At 35.3% G+C, this 21,959-nt stretch overlaps 2 protein-coding genes across 2 annotated transcripts; one reads left to right on the top strand and one right to left on the bottom strand.

Annotated features, from left to right (window-relative positions):
• The first annotated feature begins 7,222 nt into the window (after positions 1-7,222).
• LOC112801988 (ATP-dependent Clp protease proteolytic subunit-related protein 4, chloroplastic) lies at positions 7,223-15,746 on the top strand. The gene is made up of 8 exons (XM_025844962.2): positions 7,223-7,672; positions 9,168-9,371; positions 10,341-10,396; positions 12,576-12,702; positions 12,809-12,886; positions 13,228-13,341; positions 13,517-13,629; positions 15,419-15,746. The coding sequence occupies exons 1-7, from the start codon at positions 7,400-7,402 to the stop codon at positions 13,586-13,588; spliced, it is 924 nt and encodes a 307-aa protein (XP_025700747.1). The 5' UTR covers positions 7,223-7,399; the 3' UTR covers positions 13,589-13,629; positions 15,419-15,746.
• Positions 15,747-15,923: 177 nt separating this feature from the next.
• LOC112712747 (uncharacterized) lies at positions 15,924-19,469 on the bottom strand. Its single transcript, XM_025765699.1, has 6 exons — positions 19,073-19,469; positions 18,229-18,945; positions 17,894-18,130; positions 17,275-17,581; positions 16,226-17,198; positions 15,924-16,169 (listed from the first exon to the last, which is right to left on the bottom strand). Exons 1-6 carry the CDS (start codon positions 19,467-19,469, stop codon positions 15,924-15,926), a joined length of 2,877 nt encoding a protein of 958 aa, XP_025621484.1.
• Positions 19,470-21,959: the final 2,490 nt, after the last annotated feature.

Below are 21,959 nucleotides of genomic sequence, written 5' to 3' on the forward strand. Positions count from 1 at the left end.
TTTCAGGATATGGACGAAGAAGTCATGAAGAGTTTATTTCGTTTTCTATTTACACGATATTTTGTATTATTTTAAATATTATATTTTCCTCACCTTCATCTTTACAAATTTTTTAAGAGGGATAGGAATTATGATATGCAATGCTTGTAAATTAATATTATGTATATATATGATTTGTAAATATTGTATTTGGTCTGTATGTATGTATTTGTGTTTTCAACTGAAAAGTCTCTTTTGGAAAGATTATACGGTTTTAAGTTTTACAGGCTCCTATCTTAATATTAAATATGTTTAAAGTTGTCGTAATATCCAAGTTATCAAAATGGCGTAGGCGAAAGCGTGACATTCTGGTAGCAAGGGTGTTACAAAGGCAGGCTAGGTCTCGAGAGTGGCTCTCGTAATCAGGAGTTCTTCTTCATGTTGATGTACTTTTCTGCCCGCTCTTGTACTTCGAACAAGGAAGCCGGATGTCGCTTGGATATGGATTAAGAGAATGGTCCTTCTTTAAGACCATTAATCAATCTCATTATCGCCACTTCACTAGGTAAATTCTGGACTTCCAAACATGCCTTATTGAACCTTTTCATGTAGTCTCGGAGTGTTTCTCCGACCTCTTGCTTGACTCCCAGCAAGCTCAGGACATGCTTTACTTTATCTTTCTAAATGGAAAATCTGGTAAAAAACTTTCTTGCCAGGTCGTTGAAACAAGTTACCGACCTAGGGGGTAAGTTGTCAAACAACTTCATTGCCGTTTTGGCCAAAGTGGCCGGGAAGGCTTTACAACAGGTGAAGTTAGAGGCGTGATGGGAGAAAATTGTCGGTAAAGAATTTCACAAAAATAATCGCGTTGCAAGTATAGTTCTAAACCGACAATTAAATCTCAATCAATGTTTAATTTGTTTGTCACATGTACAAACCCAATAAAATTAACCGAAGTATTTAAACCTCGGATCGTCTCTCAAGGAATTGCAGGGAAGTGTTTATTATTGGTTATGATAAAGTATATTTTTGGGTTTTGTGATAAGAGACAAGTAATGTAAATAACAAGGAAATAAAATAACAACTAAGAAAAATTCTAACAAGGATTGAGAATTGAAATTCCTATCCTCATTATCATCATCAATTGTGATGGTAATTGCCTTTTGCTTTCACTTAGTTAACCCCTAACAATGAAGGAAAGTCAAGTGAGAGAAATCAACTTAAGTTCACAAGCCCTAATCAAGACTAGATTTAGTGAAGTCTAAGCCAACTAACAATTTTCAATCACCAATCAACAAGAGAATTTTGATAACTCAAGAGTCTCTAATTGATCAATCCAAGTTAAGAACATAAAAATCTAATTTAAAATCCAACCAAGCATTTTATCAAACACTTGGAAGGCATAACATAAAAACATAGAAAACTAACGAGACATAGCAAAATCTAAAACTAACCAAAGCAAAGAAATAACAATAACAAAGCAATTGAACAATAAGAAACGTGAAACATAAATTGCATTAATGAAAATTGAGAGTAACACATGAACTCATAAACTAAATTAGGAAAATAAAGGAATCAATGAGAAATAACTAAAGTGCTAGAATAAATAAAAGTAAGAGAAAACTGAATTAAAAGAAGATTGAACCTGAACCTAAGGATAAATTAAAAGAAGAAATCCTAAACTTAGAGAGAGGAGAGAGCCTCCCTCTCTAGAAAACCTACATCTAAACCTAATATTGTGTGTATGAAAGTATGAATGATTCATTCCCCTTCCAGCTCCACTCTGCAGCCTCTAATCAGTATTTTCGGGCTTGAAACTGGGTCCAAAGCAACCCAGAAATCGCCCCCAACATTTTCTGTAAATTGCAGCACGTGACGCTCATCACGCGTATGCGTCGCTGAAGGAAATCCTGTCACGCGTACGTGTCATCCACGCGTGCGCGTCGTTCGTCTCCTGTACCAGTCACGCGTACGCGTCGTCCACGCGTGCGCGTCGCGGCCATCTTCTCAAAACTTCAACTTCTTGTGTTCCTTCCACTTTTGCATGCTTCCTTTCTATCCTCTAAGCCATTCCTGCCCTATAAAACCTGAAAACACTGAACACACATGTCACGGCATCGAATGGTAATAAGAGAGGATTAACAATTAGCAATTTTAAGGCCAAAGAAGCATGTTTTCAATCATAGCACAAAATTAGGAAGGAAAATGTAAAACATGCGAATTATATGCATAAGTGTATGAATAATTGATAAAATCCACTCAATTCAATACAAAATAAACCGTAAAATAGTGGTTTATCAAGGCGTCAGCTAAATACATCCGGCTTTCAAAGTTGCTAAGGTGGTGTCTCGGGTTAGAGGTTCCGTCATAGAGATCCATGTCGAGAGTTTTAAAATTCCTAGGAACTTTAGGCTGTATGAACTCTTCTATGAACGGGTCTTCTCCCCCGTGGGAACTTTCTTCCCGGTCTGTTCTGGTACTTCGTCTTTGGAGATAGGCCTCTAGTCGTAAGAGCTTTTCTTCTAGCTCTCTTCTTCGTCGCATTTCTCATCGCAGCTCCCGTTCTGCTTCCCGTTGATGCTCGGCTTCATGTTCAAGTTGTTCTAATCATTCTTGTTGACTGTGAACCAATCCTAGCAGTTCCGTTGTTTGCAGAGGGTCTTCTTCTGATGGTGGATGGACCTCTGATTGGATTCGTTTGGGCTGAAAATTTCTCGATGTCCCTTCTCCGTGAGGAACATGCGTTTGTGGTAGTGGAGGAAGTATAATGGCATAGCTCTCTGGTTGGAGCTCAAGTTCAGATTCAGATGTTGTATGCCCGTTTTCATACTGGTGGTCCGCCATTATTAGGGTTGAATCCCAATTCCTCGGCAATGGCGCCAATGTTCCAAGAGTTATCTGAAACGTTAATTTGGGCACGTCCAAACTCCTTGTGGGGCAATGCCCGACTTGTTTTTGTGCCGAAATGCCGCCGTCCAAGTTCTTCATGAGGAGGGGGTGGTACCTGCAAGAGACTTCGATGGTTAAGTTAGCAAGGGCTTTAGGCAGGTTTTTAGTAGATTAGAACGTGTGTATACCTGAGGGGTGTCAGTGTATTATAGTAGAGTCGACGACCACCTTTGTTAGAGTAGTTCAATCTTTATTGATGGATAATCGTTTCCTTTATATTGGGAGTTCGTTGGCATCTATCTTTTAGGAGAGATAGAGATAGTAAGAGAGATTCGCGGAAGTAATTTACTTGCTTGGACAAGTAGGGCTTGAACAATTGAACTCTTTTGTAGTGTCCGACCTCTTTATAGAAGTCGAGTACGGGTTGAAGACTTCCTTTATAAATTGGATCTTTTATTTTTGTTGAACCTGACTTTAATTGTTAGGTTAGGATATAAATATTACCATTTTTTTATTAATTATTCTTATAATTTAATCTATAAATAGAAATAAAAAAACCTAATTTTCTTTTACCAATATTTGTAAAAAAATGAAACTGTTTTTAAATTTAGATCCATATTTTGTTCTCCCACTAAAATAAGATTCAGGGAAAAAAAAATTATGCACATGAATATTTGTTTCCTTTTGTAACTATGATATATGCGTATTCTAAATTGGATATGTTTTATTTAAAATAGAATGATACAATGACGATAATTACATCTTATACTATGACCAACAGCGTTCGTTGAACGATAACATTAATATTTTTTTTTTTTTGATAAAACGATAACATTAATACTAAATACTTACATTTTTATGTTTTTAATAAAAATTTATCAATCTTAACTTTGGTGTTAACTTTTATCATGTATTGATTTGAATTTAGCAATCTTAACGCCTTAATTTATTTATCCAACATATTTGTTATCTCATATTTCATCAGTTTCTTTTAATATTAGCATATTTTGAGCATTTTTATATCACATAGTATATTATTTTGTTTAATACATTCAAAATATATTTCCAATATAATTTGTAACATAAATTAATATCTTTCAACTTTTAGCTTCCCCCCCCCCCTCCCCCCTTGAACTATTCTTCGTTAATAATAACTATACTACAATAATTAATTATACCAACTTTCTAGAATTTAAATAATTGCAGCATGTTAATAAAAACTAACCCAAAGAGCTAGTTGTGGTCTTTCGCCTAAAAATAAAGCATTGATATTTCCTACATTTATAGTTTGCACTTTTTATATTGTTTTGGAGAAGTTGTATTATCTAACATACAGTTAAATCATATTTACAAAGTATGTTTTATGTGGGTTTAGAAGAAAAAAAAAATGATGGTTTAGTTTATTTTTGTAACTGTAGTAATTATTCATATCCTAAATTGCTTTGTGTAAATGTAAAAGTTAAAAGAAAAAAAATAAAAAAAAATTCACCTTTCCTAAAAAATCTATCAAAAATATTTCAATTAATCAGTACAAAATTCAAGTTAAACACATATCAAATGAAAAAAAAATGACATCATGTCTCAATTTAAAAATTAACTTCTCAAAGTAAAAATTTTATTACATCTTCAAATATGCTCAAATTTTAACTTATCTTTTCATTGCTACTTAAAGAAACTTTACCTTTTAAACATTTATCCTTCACCTCAAATGTTATATCAATTATACCCTTCCTTACAACCATAGTAATTTGTCTTTATTTGATTTTTAATGATTTTTTAGATAAACTACCTATGATGCATAAACACTGACATAGATACAGAATATGACACAACATGAAATATACAGATATGTAAATTTAAAATTTTTATAAAACACAGAGACACGATATATATATATATATATATATATATATATATATATATATATATATATATATATATATATATATATATAAAATATTTTTTAGATAAATTCTAATGATATTTTAATATTTTATTGATATTAAAATATAAATTAATTTTTAATTATTTTTAATATCTTTTTATATTATATAAAATATTTAAAATATATTTTATTTTAATAATTAATAATATATAATATTTTTAAACTCATTTCAAGAATATATATTAAGAATAAGATTAGACACACTGATACGTGATAGTATTTAAAAGTATTCAAGCGTGTTTAGAGAAAGAGTTTTTTTTATTAAGACACGGTTGAACACAAAAGACACGCGTGTCAGACAAGTGTCATTGTATGTCGTTTGTAAAATGTATCTGACATGGAAACATGACAAATTAAGGAAGTATCCGTGGATAAACACTACAGGAAAAATCTTTTTTAGTAACAATTTTTTATGACAATAACATAATGGCCACCAAAGACTTATTCAATTTATGTTTTTGTGACAATTATATATTAGTTGTTATTATAACAATTATATATTTTTTGCTGTTAATAAATTTTTTTTACCAATAATAATATAATTATCGCTAAAATTTTTTAGTAACAAAGTATAAGATGACTAATGTCTAATTATTGATAAAAACAAAATAAATAACCATTAAAAATACTATTTCTAGTAACGAAATGATAATATCTTTCAAATAAAGATACATGTCAACTGCCACACACATACTCTCTCTCTCTCTCTCTCTCTATATATATATATATATATATATATATATATATATTAATGTATTAATAATATAAAATATTTTATATAATTATTTAATTATATCTATTTTTTAAATCATTTATACTATCAATATAAAATATAATTATTAAATTATATAATTAGATTCATATATAAAACCCATTAAAAATGCATCATAATATATATATATATAGCATGTACAATGCCCAAACCATTAGCATGTTAATCATTTCTTTATATATATATATATATATATATATATATATATATATATATATATATATATATATATATATATATATATATATATATATATATATATATATATATATATATATATATAAACAACTCTGTTAAAGAGATAATGAAAAATTTTAACAATATGAATAATGGGTTGAAGATTTAGTTCAATACATATAAAAAAATAAAAAACAGTCCATAAATTATTTAAATAAAAAAATTCACTTAGTTATTTTAAAAAAAATCATCTCAAATCTTAATTTACCAAAATATTTTACTTTAATACAATTTTCTTTTTCAATCGGCTGTCACCCCACCTTCATCAATAATCATCCCACTTTACTGTCGCTGCTTGACTTGCCATACACTGCCACCAGTGTCATTTAACCCTAGTAAAAATAACTATCCAGTTAACGACAAAAATAATCATCTGCATATCCAATGAATTGAACATCTAACATATTTTTATTATATATAACTAAACCAATCCAATCAAAATAATCATCCACATAAGAATTAAAATAACTATCCGCATACCTACTAAAATGACCATCATAAACTGGCAATTGAAGTAGGAGAAGAAGGAGATGAATGAACACAAGAACCAACAAAAGTATGAACAAAATACAAGAGCCAGCAAAGAAGGATGTGGAGCAGCGACGCAAGTGCAGAGGTTATGACCATTGAGAGGACAATACTTTAGATTTGAAAGAACCTGAGAATGAACCGAAGAAGGTCATGCTCAAAAAGGCTTAGGATCAAGAAGCGAGAATACTTGCCAACTTGGTTGGCTATGTCGTTGTCTTGGCACATTGCATCTAGAATAGGCCGGTGCGTCAACGAAATCTGCTGCGATAGTGACTGAGATTCTTGCTAGCCGAGGGAAGGGGGTTGTCAGGGCACCGGAGGGGACACACTGAGAAGAGGGGGATTAGAGATCACCGGGGTACGGAAAAATAAGAGGAGCACAATTTGAGGTGGCGGTGGTGTGTCTGAGGGACCGTAGCGACGTTGGTGGGAGATAATACAGACGTTGAAACTTTCTGCTGGGGGCGGTGGTTGCAATGACACAGGCGAAGCTGTGGCGACGAGAGGAGATACTGGAGATTGGGTGAAAATGAAAGTATTAGAAGTAATCGTCTGTAGTGGGAATAACTTAAACTGCAAATCCTAAGTTTTAAAATTTTTAAATTTTATAATTAGATAATTAATTTAAAAATCTGAATTTTAATTATAATTGACTTTCTAATTTTAAATTATTTTTCACATTGTTCATTCAAATCATTGTTTCCATAGTTTCTCTTTTTGAAAATATAAATAATAAAAATAAAAACTTAAATTTATTATATAATTAAATCTTAACAACTCACTTTATCTCTTTATAGACCTTTTCGTTTAAAAAAGGTTTGATCCATTCAGTCATTCAATAAAGATCTCCCGAATTCCTTAACATAACTGGGCTGGACCTCAATCATTATAACTGTCTGTTTTGTGAACTGGGGAAGCCCAATAATACCATTCCAAAGACGTGACTTTGTTCCTTCCTCTCCTCACTCCCTCTTTTTCTTTTTCTTTCTCTTTCTGACTTACCCACACAGCCACAGAGACACTTCCAAGTTACAACTCTTGAAGCTATGGAGATTGCTGCCACCGCAGCTTCCACCTTCTCCCTCAACAGACCCACCCTCCCCTTTCCATCTTCTTCTAGAATCCATCCCCCCATCAGAGCCCTCAACTCCTCTTCCTCCGCAGCCCTCAGAGCCTCTCTCTCTACCAATTTTGTTGCCCCTTTCGCCACCTCCGCCAGCAGCGCCTCCAGCCCCTTCGCCGGCCACAAGCTACGCCCTTCTTCTCTCAATCCGGCGTCGTTTCGTGGCACCAAGGGTAAACGAGGCGTCGTTACTATGGTACACTCTTCCAACACCTTCCTCTTTTCTCGAACCGAATTTCACATTATTGAATAGCCAAGACATTGACGTGAAAGTTGAAACTTTCAATGTATCTCTATGAAATTTTACAGTTTGAATTGTGAATTTTGGTTTGCACGTTATAGTATATAATACACGCTGTAAATGGTCTCAGGGTATTTATTTGTTTATTTATTTATTTAAAATTTTGATAAGTTGTGCAAAATCTGTACACTTTGAAGTATAAACTTTGCTATAATTATAAAGGACAGACCGGCATGTTTCTATCTATGTAGTTCCTTTTATGAATCAATGTATGTATTCAATTCAGTTTAAATGTTTGCGTGTTAATACAGTACAGATTGGAAGAAAAATGCTTCTTAGTTAAGAGTTCTATTTCAAATGCTTCCCTTTAGCACATTACATTCCTGTGCTGTAGCTAAAGGAGGGAGCTGTTAGTGGTAAGTGTTTAAGTTGCGGAATAAGTTGTTTGATGAAGTCTTACATGATCCTTTTCACTTCCCCAAGCCTCACTTCTTTTTCTTAGTTGCCAAAAGTGCTGGCCTTTTCAGGCAGAGAAAATGGACATTCTTGTAATAGAGAAGCCGGGAACTTGGATATCCAAATGCTTCATCTTAAGCTCCTCAATTGAAAATAATTAATCAACATAAAATAGTAAATCTCGGATTTGAATGCTTGTCTTTTCAGAACCTATAGAAACTTTTTGATATAAATATCCATTCACCTAGTGAATGATAGGCTTCCCTTGAAAGTTTTGGAGTAATTGTTTTTTTATTTGTTGAGAGGTTTCCGAAGAATTGGAGGGAAAAGGGGGGGGGGGGTTTGGTGCCAATTATTACAACACAAATGCTTCGAGTCTGTTTTGTTTATGTTTCATCTACTTTTTTACATGCGTTTCTTTCAGGATGTGACGAAGAAAATAGTGAAAAAGGGATTCTGGATTTTATGTGACGAAGAAAATAGTGAAAAAGGGATTCTGGATTTTTCTAGTTTTTTAATATTTCCTTATGCAATTTTGAAAGCAAAACAAAAAAAAAGGGGAAAAAAGAATAGATAAAATTGGATCTTAGATTGCAAGATAAGAAGATCTTTGCTAGTTTGCCTTGTGCTTGATAGGGAGATAGTGCTTTTATCAATAGTGGTCAGCATAGTTTCTGCATTGCCTCTTTGGTGGATAACTGGGAGAGGATAGGGAGCTCTATTCATTCTTTACTTTTGTAATTTGTTTTGTTGCCTGGTTTCCAATACATGTATCGTCTTTCTTCTTTTCTTTTCTTCTAGCATGCTGATAGATTTTCTTGTTTTGCTTAATATAATAAAGTTTTTTATGGTCATGGCTGTGCAGTATCATGAACAAATATTTCATAACATATATGATTCCGTTCTGAAATGTTATTGTTATGCTAATAATTGATTTAACTTGGTACAACAATTCATGTTGGTTTGTTCCTTTTTGCTTCTTGTCTATGAATAGGTTATTCCGTTCTCTAGAGGAAGTGCATGGGAGCAACCTCCACCAGACTTAGCTTCCTACTTATACAAAAATCGAATTGTTTATTTGGGCATGTCTCTTGTTCCATCCGTTACAGAGTTAATACTAGCTGAATTTCTTTACCTTCAGTATGAAGATGAGCAAAAGCCTATTTACCTATACATAAACTCCACTGGGACAACTAAGGTAAGTAGCACTCTTTATGATGTGTTATTAATATTGTCATTTCATGTTCACGAAAAGTATTTCTCAATTTTCATAGCTTGACGTCCGCTCTTTGTATTTACTAATTTGGGTTGAAGCATTCGTATCACTAAAATGCAAATAGCACTTTAAAAGGAGTAGTTTGATGCAGAAGTAGGAAATTTTATGACAAGGAATAGGAAATAAAAAGTTGGGAAAGGAGGAGAGGGACTGAGGAGTTGGTGTATCGGAGGGAGATACCGGAGTAGATTTGGTAGTTTAAATTTCACTAATCTTTTAGAAGCAAAATTGGTTTGTTAGTATAAATGCATTTAATTCAGGAATAATGAAAGACTGTAGTTGGATGTTATCCCCGTTTGCAGTCAGCAGCGTGGGCATTAAGCATAGTTTTGTCTTATTTTCACCCAAAATTGCAAGAGTTGGTCAATCATTGAGTTGTATATTCTTAAATGTGTCAACTTTTGTTTTGATTTTGATATGATATGACATTATTGCTGGATCATAGATTATTGTTTGCAAGTTATTTAATGTTGCACTATATGTCAACCCAGCATTTAGAAAGGAAACTTTTGGAACACTAATAGGCATTAAATGGATAACAAAAATCAAGTAATATAGGATGAGTGTATCAATTCACGCCTTTGAATAGCATAGTCAAATGAAGAAATCATTAAAATGCAAAAACCAATATGTATCTTCTAGTATCTTATACAACAATAACTCCAAGAACAAGTAAACTTTATCATATCAGGTGTGTTTGTGTTTAGAATAAATCAACATAGCTGGATTGTAATTCTTTCATTTTTGGGCACTGAAGTGTTAAATTGTGCTAACCCTTGCTGTTTTACTTTGCAAGGCAGAAATTATTGCAAATGATTCCCATAAGATGCTAAAATAGTGATCCCTATATGTTGGTGATTACTTTAATAGGATATTATTTATTTCTTTCAGGGAGGTGAGAAGTTGGGTTATGAGACCGAAGCATTTGCAATTTATGATGTGATGAGGTTAATATCTATGCTTTTTTTTTTTATCATCTTGTCTATCTTTATGTTACTTATGTTGACAGATGTCTTTTAGTTGAGAACATGTATAACAACTCTTTATTTTCTTTTCCGTTCTGATTTCGGTGGGGAAACCTATAATCAGGATGTTGGTGCTCCATGCAAAAATATATAAAATAATAGTATGAAATGCCATATTCATCCTTTTTTTTTCCATTTCTTTCATTTTATCCCATTCCTCTTTATGCTTTTTTGCAACATTAAATAACCTTGAACTTGAAATTCTTAGGCAGATCCTTGAAGAGGCCACCACATTGAGCAAAATGTCCATGTTGTTGACTAAATATCCATGGTTGCCAGTTATATACAACAATAAAGACCAACTTTGGGCCAAAACGGGCCTTATATTTGTTATACTGGGAGCAATGAGAAACAAATATTAATTGGGGTTAAGGGAGGAGTCATCATCATAACTTTATATTTTAATTTCACAATTGTGTGCTGCTTGTTGGAATACGGTATGATATTAGAATGCGAGGATTTTTTAGTTTTTATTTTTTTTAAAAAACAATTCTTTCCCTTTTAGGGAAGATTATTGGAGGTGGCGGTGCATGTGTAGAAGAGGAAGAAAGAGAGAGGGACAGAAGGAGGGGGGAGAGGGGGAGAGGAGGTGGAGGATAGGGCATAAGGGACAAAGTGAGGAGATGAGTTGCCACTATACCCTGTAGACTTGAAAAATGGGGAGGGAAGTCATGGAGTGGGGTAGTGAAAGAGAGATAGAAAGACAAAATAGAAATTTCAAAATAAAATTTACTTTTGAAGTATTTAAATACAATAATAACAACAATAACATTCTATTCCATATAGCATAGCAGGGCTTAATTTTATGTTCATCTCTGCCACTCTTAATTTTATGTTCATGCTCACCCTTTGTCATCTAACATTCTATTCCATATAGCATAACCGGTCTAAGGGTAATGTGATAAAATTTACATTTAAATTTTAAAGGTACCATTTTGTTATTTAGAGAACCAGACGCATTCTGCCACTTTGACCTGCCTTTTTGGATTTTATGTTTTACATCCTCTATTTCCTCGTTATCCTGTATGATATTCAAGATACTTAAAAAACTTTACTTGTGGTAGTATGCTTTCTCTAATTTTCACTTCTCTATTAGTGTTTCCCCTCCGTGTGCCAAACTTACATTCCATATATTCTGTCTTACTGAGGCATATGTGCAAACTGTACCTCTCTAAAGCTTCTCTCCACTAATATAGCTTTTTATTTAAATCCTCCTTTGATTCTCCCATAAGGACGATGTTATCGACAAAAAACATGCACCATGGTACGGGTACTTGTATATGCTCAGTGACCACTTCTAAAACCAATATGAAAAGATATAGACTTAGAGATGATCCTTGGTGCAGTTCTACACCAATGAGAAACTCCTCTGTCACACCATCTCAAGTCTTCATACTAGTTGTAACCCATCGTACGTATTCCTAATTGCACAAAAATATGCAATCATTACTCTCTTCTTTTCTAAAATCTTCCATAAGACTTCTCTTGTTATCCTATGATATGTTTTTTTCAAGATCAATAAACACCATACGTAGATCCTTTATGTTACTCCAATACCTATCCATCATTCTTCTTAACAAGTATATAGTTTCAGTGGTGGATTTACATAGCATAAAACCAAATTGGTTCTCTAGAACCTGTGTCTCCTGTCTCAACTTCCATTCTATCTCCATCTCCCATTCATGGTATGACTCATGATCTTGATTCCTCTGAAGTTTTCACAATTTTGTATATTCCTTATTCTTGTAGATAGGGACTAAGGTGCTCTTCCTCCACTCATCTGCAATCTTCTTAGGTAATAATAAAAATATTTTTGTAAGAATCTTGGACCACTAAGGATCTAAATATACTTTCCCACCAAAGAAAGCTCCTTCTTTTCTACCCTCAACTCTCATGGGCATATAGAATGGTAGAAGTTTATTACCAACTTTTGCCAATGAAGGCCCAGCATTAAAATCATTATGTTATTATATCTTATTAGTTTTTAATTTCACACAATATGAAATGTTTATTATATCTTTTTATTGTGTAACTTGTTCACAACTTCAATTTCTGGTTGAAAGTTTGTGTTTATAAATCTAGCTAAGTTGTCTTGTTATAGGTATGTCAAGCCTCCTATATTTACCCTTTGTGTTGGTAATGCTTGGGGAGAAGCAGCTTTGCTTTTGGCTTCTGGTGCAAAGGGAAACCGTTCTGCTTTGCCATCATCAACAATAATGATAAGACAGGTATGATCTAGAATATTTCTTTCTATACTTAGTTTATGTCGATTATGTTGAGGATCTTTTCCACAATTCTAGAACATCTTAACATATTATAATTTTCAATTTGCAGCCAATAGCAAGGTTTCAAGGACAAGCAACGGACGTTAACCTTGCAAGAAAAGAAGTCAATAATGTGAAGACAGAATTGGTTAGAACAATAATGATCTTTTCTATACTTTTATGTGTGTCGGTTCAACTTTATGTGATCATTATTATGAAAAGTTATGCGGCTGATGCTTTATTTTGTGTGTGGTAGAGCTATGGCTTAACGCTTTCTTGTTCCCTTCAACCAGAGGCTGCAATTATGAATGATTACTTATGTTTGAGACTATATATATGTTTGGCCTTCAATAGTCTATTTATGCATGTTTTAGATTTAAATGCTGACCCTTATGATTGAGGATTTCATTCATTATCATTAACTAATATTGATTTAAAGAATACAGATTATAACAACAAAAGTTCACTTAATTCTTTCCATTTTTCAAGGTTAAATTATATGCAAAGCATATTGAAAAAACACCTGAGCAGATTGAAGCTGATATTCAGCGCCCAAAGTATTTTAGTCCAAGTGAAGCTGTCGAATATGGTATCATAGATAAGGTATTTGCCATCTCAAAGTTACATTTTGGTGCTCACATCTTTCTTTCTTTATTTTTTAATTATTATTATCATCATCATCATCATCATCATCATTATTACTATTATTATTATTATTATGGGTTTGGGGGAGGAGGGGTGTCATTTACTTTGCGAAATAAATGTTGTCTTTTTGCAGGTATTATACAATGATAGAAGCACCGAGGATCATGGAGTTGTTTCTGACCTCAAAAAGGCACAGCTTATTTAGCTGTTTGAGAGGTTGAATCGCTAGTTGTTAGTGTTTTTCAGGTAAGTATGTCTGGAGTCATCAATTTGTCATATTAAACAGCTCCTGTAGCTCCAAAATTGAATGGATCCATAACACCTCCAACATATTAGTAAAAGAGGGCAGCTCAATGCTCTAGTCTCCTTCCTAATGGGGTAGTGCATGGGTTGATATATTCCATTATATCCTTGCAAACAGAGTTTGTTTCTAGGATTTGATCCCGTAATCTCCAAGTTATATATGACAGCCTTACAGCAAAGTGTACTGCCCTAGTCAGTTAGGTGGTCACCTCCGGTCATGTTTACATTCTGAATAAGCTCTAACGTTTTTGTGTCTATGGAATGATTAATTGTCCAAAGTTGTCCCCATGATTGCACTAGCCACGAGTTAGTGCTTGATACTTGTGCTGAAACAAGGAAGCTCTAAATGTGTTAAACTTTTTGGGCACACCATGCTTTCAATAAGATTCTCAACCCTTTATGATATAAAGTAGTAAGGTGCTTTTGACATTGGCATCCACAACCTATACAGTTTTTCTATTATGTTCTATTCCACTACTAGGTGCAAGCATAAAGACTTTCTTTATTAGGAGTTATTGCCTGTACTTTAAATGCAATTCTTCCCACCCACTCTCCCGTGAAATCTGAAAAAGTAAGCCTCAAGGAGAACGGACACGTAGAACACTTTGGGTGAGATTGCTGCTTGATTGAGATGAGTGTGTCCACTAGATTTAGGTTGTGACTGGGTGGGGGAATGGTCTTCCTTTTATTTGGCTTGATATAATTTGATATTTGGTTAGTTGCTTGCTCGTTTTGGACACTTGCCACCTACGGATGTGAGAGATTGGAATTATGAGCCTTGCACATATGATTGTCCTTTCGTCTTTATTGTATATTTTATGCATTATCTAAGATTATAAAGTTGCGTTTGTTTATAAGGATAGGACACTGAGACATGAATACAGAGACATTGTGTCCTATGATACTGAATTAGTGTATTTTGTGTCCTCCTTAACAGGAAGGATATAGAGACACTGCGCGGAGACACAATTTATTTTTTTATTTTTTTTATCACTATAAGATTTTTATAGCTATATTTTTTATCATTTTATTTTTTATTTTAAATTTTATGTGAAGAAAAAAATGAATGTAAATTAGACTTTTTATTGTTTGTTCTATTTTGAAAAAAATGAATGTAAATTAGACTTTTTATTGTTTGTTCTATTTTATGTTCAGTTTATCACCAAACGAAATACAAAAATACTAATTTTTTTGTCTTTGTCCTTTGTGTCATGCTCTCAGTGTCTTGTCTTGTCTTGTTTTCAAAATCAAACGCAGCTTAAGTGGCATGTCTTTTGTATGGGTTGGTTCCTAGGTGACATGTCTCATACCTATATTCTTATTTTCGGTTTTATTTATTTATCTTTCAGAAATGATTAGGTCCATGCAGGATGTGAGTGTTCATGGATTAACTTATCTAATTTGACATTTTTGTAACAGTATGTATGGATTTGACTGAACTTTTGTTTTACACTCAGGATTTGATTAGAAACTTATAAAACTATAACGACCTAATTGAAAATTGAGCAAAACTGTAAAGATTGCTAAAATAATTAAACTGAATCATTGATTCACAAGATGGGGGGTTCTATAAGAGTATCTAAATTCTAATCAATGGTCGAACCCGAAATCTATGCATGTTGTAGTAAAGTCTAATGATCAAATAAGTGGATCTATTCTTGGTTCAGCATGAGTAAGATGTGTAAGTATGCTGTTGTTCTGATATATCTGAATGTTGTTTTATTCACTACAGACAATGGAGACTGGGAAATGTAAATCAGCTCAAATGGAAGACGTAGAAGACCAGAAGCCGTGATCTGAAACCATGCCATGCCAAACCCTTGTCCAAGCAAGAAGCAACTAGTAGAAATCAAAATCTAGGTGTTAATACCGTTAAATTATTTTTGCCTCCCCCCAACAAGAGGCATTGATGTCTATTTCTGTCTACATTGTAATATGTTGTGCGTGATTGTATTCCGGTTAATTTTATTCTAAATTTTATAAAGTTTTGCTGCCAAAACTAGAATTAATGAAAGTTGGAATAAGCTAGTGTTTGAATCAGCTTATTTTCAGCCCAAAAACTCTGTAAATGTACTCGTTAGATTAGATAGTTCATTTAATGCTTGGTTGCTAAACATATAATTTAATATTAAAAAACGTTATTTGGTAGACACTTATACACTATTGACTTGTTCTTGTTTTTTATGATAACTGCTTACTGAGAGGACGACGAAAGGACTACATGACAAACATACCGTTCAAGGCAGAATGTTAGGTAGCAAGACAGTAAAAATTTTTTTATAGACAACATTAATAGTGTGATATGAAACTGTGCCTTTAGAACCAACAGATAATATCTTTAGTTCAGAATGCATGTTGACCCGAGAGAGCGCAACATAAAGCTGACCATGAGTAAAAACAGGCCTTGGAAATGGAAGATACACGCCAACGGTTGATAGCGTATCGCAAAGCAAAGCGCAACCGGAAACTGTCGTCGAGTAAACCTGATTGGTAATGCATCATTATTAGGTAACAAGTTCATCCTGGGAATAAAGACAACCTTACCAGTATTACGACCTGCTAATATGACGCACTCAATGACATGGTCGCCAAGACGTCTAACCTGCATTCGCGTACCGTTGCATAATCCATCGGATTGGTCAATATTGCGAAGAAGCATCACAGGAACACCGATTTTAAGAACTAACCGATGTTGGGGAATTCCTGAACAATTTAACGCATACAATGACTCCGTGCTCATTGTGTATAATTCAGATTCCAGATGACCATCTTCATTAATTAGTGTATCAGAGCTCAAGTAAACCCTCTCGTTGTCAGGCATCAATGACATCACATGATTGTTTACTTCAGTTACAACATCAAGTGTTGGTGCTAATATACTTCTACCCTTAAAATAATCCATGCTAGAAGAATGGAGTAAGATGTCAGGATAAACGAACAACACCAAATCATGCAGACATGGAGACTCAATATCCAGCAGCAAGTTGTCGGGTATTCTAATAACTGATTTGCCATCGGTGCTGTCTCCGAGTAACCCGTCACCAATTTGAAGCAGCCATTTAGCAAATTCCTCTAATTGTACACCGTGGATATCTCGCGAACCACGGCACAACCTCATGTTTTCAGTTAACTGCAACACTTGGCAAGATTGCCACAGGTTAGAAGCATTAGTACACGAATGAACGATCTTTTCCCGGGAACCACGAGGAATCACAGGCAATATCTGACGGAAATCACCTCCCAAAACAACAATTTTCCCACCAAATGGAGCATCAGGATTATATCCACGATCAAAACGAAGAACATCCTTAAGGCACTTGTCGAGCGCTTCGATGCAAAATTTATTTAACATAGGTGCCTCATTCCATATAATTAATTTTGCAGATGAAATAACACGCGCGAGGGGTGTGCCTTGCCTTATATTACAAATAGAGTCCTGGTTAACACTGAGTGGAACCTTAAAGCGTGCATGAGCAGTTCGCCCATTAGGCAACAACAGCATTGCAATGCCACTGGATGCAATGTTGAGAACAATATCACCCTTCGACCTTATTGAAGCAGACAGTGCATTCCATAGAAAAGTCTTACCAGTTCCACCGTATCCACACACAGAAAAAACCACCAGCGCCACGACTAACTGCATTCGCTATTGTGTCGAACGCAACGCGCTGGTCTCGATTTAGCCAGGAACACAAATCCACGGAAATACTTGCCAACTCTGTCCTATCGAAATTGAGCTCATAAAAAATGACTGTGTGGAAAGGTTCAGTCGAATCAACAGAATCAGGAAACAGCATGTCAGTAAATTCTTTTAGGTTCCTACCATTCGTCTGCAAAAGTTTTTCGATTTTGGCAAGCGTGATGGACTTAATCTCATGAACGGAACGTTGGAAACCTAAAATCAAAATGCAAGATACTTACATCAGAACCAAATTCGACACGATGATGACGGGAAAGTAAAATAAATGCATAAAACACTGCAAGAGGTGGAAAAGAAGGAAACTTTTTAAATGGATTGGTCTGAATTTTTGGCAAAACAATAACACAATAGCATAAACAATCTAAAAAGTTTACCCACGTTATGTCTTCCAGAAAGCATCGAGTTGTCTACACAATGTTGCCAACATTGCTCCCACACCATGTCAGGGCGCACAATGTTGTTTGACATCAAAAGCATTGCAAACAACCTTTTGATATGCCCACGCACTGGCTTCATTAAGTGCATCGATAAATTCCCTATCGTTCTGCAATAACCCTAGTGCATAACAGGCCTCTTTGAATGTATCGTACACAATGCCACCAACAGAACGTACATTAGTAAATGTCGGCACCCTTTTTGATAATTCAATAACAAACGAAGGTAGTATTCCTCTCCATGCGAGTGAGGAATATGTGTGAGAAGACCAATCACATTCCCTTGCTTCTGTGGCCTTCACATATGCCCCTTCTTGTTCCAAACAAAAAATGACGGCATCTCCGCGTAAGTCAGTGTACGGGCTAGATCAAAATCCTTGTTAGCCTTAAACTAGCCAATAAACATACTATCCTTTGAGGCAGCAGCCTCGATAACATTCTCAATAAGCTGATGATCTTTGTACAAAACATTTTGTTCATTTGGCAGATGGAATGGAAGGTGGATGACGTTAGCCTCTTTGAATTGAATCTCAAACCCGAATAGCCGCCAGGATGCCTCACAAGCAGATATATACCGGCAATCATAGTAGTTTTGGATTTCATCCACAGTGACAACAGAATTAGCTGAATCATGTGATTGGAAGAATGAAGCTGTGACACGGTCATTACCTTTGTGGACGTACCTGAACAAATACTTAATAGCAGATGTCTGGTAAGTATACTCGACATTTATGTGGCACCCATACTTAAGGAGCAATGTTGCTTTGCACGGGACAATAAACCGATTGTCGAGGTTAACATTCCTCTTGCTTGTTGAACGAGCATTATCCGACCGTTTATACTTGGGAAAACCTGCATTGTCTATGGCTGTTTTCTCACGGAAAGGTATTGGATAAAACTTGGAACACCTCCTATTAACCATACACGGGCCACTCGTGTTTAAAACTCCACAAGGTCCATGAACCATGAATTTCTGGACTAAGCTATACAGCTTAGGTTGGGTGTGTTCGTTAGGTATCTCGGCCAAAATATGATGGTCAATATCATCGGATGATCTAGGCTTCTCGGCTGGCTGAACAAATAATAAAATATGACAGTGGGGAAGACCACGCTTCTGGAATTCAACTGTGTACACAAATTAAACAAAGAAATTGGGAAAAAGAAAAGAATATGTTAGGGGACAAATAACCATTGATGGAAAAAGAACAAATGTGTTGGCGTGACCTTGAAGACACTGAATGAAAAAACTTACTTCCTTTGGGCTTTCCGAATATAGACCCATCCTTTAAGTCTTTTAGCAAGGCGTCTAACTTGATCTTGAAAACCCTTGAAATGATATTAGGCTTGTCACTTGGCTTTAATGAATAGTCTGCAACGCAATCTTTAATCTCGTTCCAATCTGGGTTACATGTGATAGTAATGAAATAGCTAGGGTAACCGGCATACCTGCAAATAGCAAATGCATCTTTGCAATTGTTGTACATGTACTGGGGACCGCCGACAAATGAAGATGGTAGGATAACTCGTTTTCTAGTTCTTGCAGCCTGTGTCTCACCCTGAATTAGGCACTCATGTAGGCCTTGCAGTTGATGGGAGCGAAACTTGCTCTGGTGGAACCTGTGATATTGTAATCTTTTAGCTTCAACCATGGTGTAACTATTAACCAAAAATTGTTGGAACAAACGTCTTAATTTGAGAAGAACTTGTGACTCATGTGATCTCATTTGGATTTGAAAAGACAGAAACTCCCTCATGCTAATTGTTTCTCGCTTATGTAACTATTGCTTAGATCTTTCATCAGATATTAAAATATCACTCCGAAAACCATCTCCATACGGAAAAAGCAAGGGGTACTGTAGTGCAAGGTACTGGGGATGATTAACATCAATGCGTTTCAACTGATTCGAATGCATCTGAAGTACAACGTCCCTCGAAAGGTTATCCATATCAAAATCACCTACAATAAGAGCAGCAACTTCAGACGCTGATGGTAGATTATATCTTCTACCATCAGTATTCCTCTTCTTGATAAGACGAAGCCATAGCGGAGTGGTTGAATCTTCAGCGAACCTTTGCCTATCATATCAAAAAGACTTAGCAAGAGAGTTGTGGGAATCAAGCATGCTACTGAGGTCGGCCACAATGGTATGATCTATAGATTTGTGTTGATTAGACAGGCTACATTAACCCAAAAATAAAATACATCAAGATAAATCCAGGTCAGACAGGAATCATATAATACACATATTAAAATATCAACAGCCCATCAGTACCACCAACTCACCCAATTGCATCAATCCTATTCTAGACTTCATTTTCCGTATCATAAAAATAGAGCTGAGCAAACTTGGGCTTGGTAGACTGCTATGGCATCAAACTTCCAATTGAATGGTAATTTTGGCCACTAATAACAAACATGGAGGGAGCGGAACCCTTATTTAGTGTGTACTGAATCTTACTAGCCATAGATGTGAACAAAAGCATACCATTATATGCTCTGATATGTTTTTGATAATGCAAAGCTCGTTCATCATCACCATCCAACAACACCCCCAACAATGGTGGCGGAACCGGCAACAAAGGGAGAGTGACCTTTCCACTCATACAACAAATACCAAATAATATAGTGTTGTTGGCTCCACCTTTCGCAAGGCGCTCATGCATCCACATGTTCGCCCCATAAAAAACACATATTTGCGTGGGTTGCCCAATAGACCAAACATCTAGTGAACATATGAAATAAAATGAAATTGAGCTTTGCAGGAGTGCCAAAATAGGTCAAAATATCTATAAACTCATAATCATAGTCATTGAGAATAACACCTGGTTCAGTAGAAGATGCAACAAAAGCTTTAATGTGGACGTCGCTAGCCTGAGGCAGATAAAAACGTGCATACCAGGACAAAGGAGGATAGCCAACCAGGCTGCATATTTGATGAGACAAAGTTATCAATTGTCGGAGATAAATTCAAAAAATTTACACGATTGTGATTAAGTGGGCGGAACATTCTGGTAAAAGACCCATGTTCAACCGTGGGTATGGGTGAGGATCGGCAAAAGGTCCCATGTTAATGATGAAAAAAACCCACACCATCTTATACCGGGGAATTGTTTAATTGTTAAATTGCAGCATGATTCCCGGATCCATAGTTTCAAGAGAAATGGCAATTTCAGGCATTACTTACGCGGTATGTGGTAAAGAACGCTGTTGTCTGTCACCAGACCTAGGTACGTTGCATGGCGATGAACCTGCAAGGGAAAAAAGGGTGTTATCTGCGGAGGGAAAAGCCAATACCGTGGTGTGGTGCAAGATTTAAAAAAGGAATGGAATGCAAAAAATGAAATGAAGCAGCACAGGTGATCATTACAACTAACCAATACCAGTGCTGAGTATCGCACATTGGGAGAATATCATTCCGTTCTGCAGAGAGCCAATTAGGAAAGAATAAATTAGAAAAGAGACCCAACTTAGATTTACAAAATATAGCTAACCTTGGCATGTAACAACAGTGGCGGGTGATTTTTGGAGCAGGACGATATCGGTTTGGAAGGACTCATACATGTGTCTGTTAGGATCAATTGTAGCAACATAAAAGCATAGATGAAAGTTTATAAATCATGCATAAACAAACCAAGAGAGCAACAAGCTTAGGAACAAGCAAGATTGGCAGCAAAAGTTGACATTTTCCCTCACAAGGGAAATAATGGATAACGACGAAAAAGAAAAAGTTTAATGAAAAATTGATGCCGAGCATGGAGCGAACTATGCAGTGGACAACGACTAACAAACCATTCTCGGGGCCGGATGGAGTGAGCAACACGTTGACCTGGCACCTATTATGACCCAGCAATTTCATCCGCCATTGCCGTGCGAGCTTAGCTTGGTGTTCTATGGAATTAAGGCAGGCAAACCATTTGCCAAAGGGGTAGGTGTGTGGAATAATTTTATTACAAGCACTAAAACTGATTTCAGACAATTGCAAAATTGGACCCCGCTCGACAAGACAGGAAAGGCAATACGCAATAACAAAAGTCAACAAAGAATGAGAAGAAGGAAGAAGACCAAAATATCTGCATGAGGATCGATGTCAAAGTTGGACTATGAAAGGCACATGCGTTCACCCGCTTGGTTAGTCTTT

Source organism: Arachis hypogaea, chromosome 1, assembly GCF_003086295.3.
Source record: "Arachis hypogaea cultivar Tifrunner chromosome 1, arahy.Tifrunner.gnm2.J5K5, whole genome shotgun sequence".
NCBI classification, from domain to species: Eukaryota; Viridiplantae; Streptophyta; class Magnoliopsida; order Fabales; family Fabaceae; genus Arachis; species Arachis hypogaea.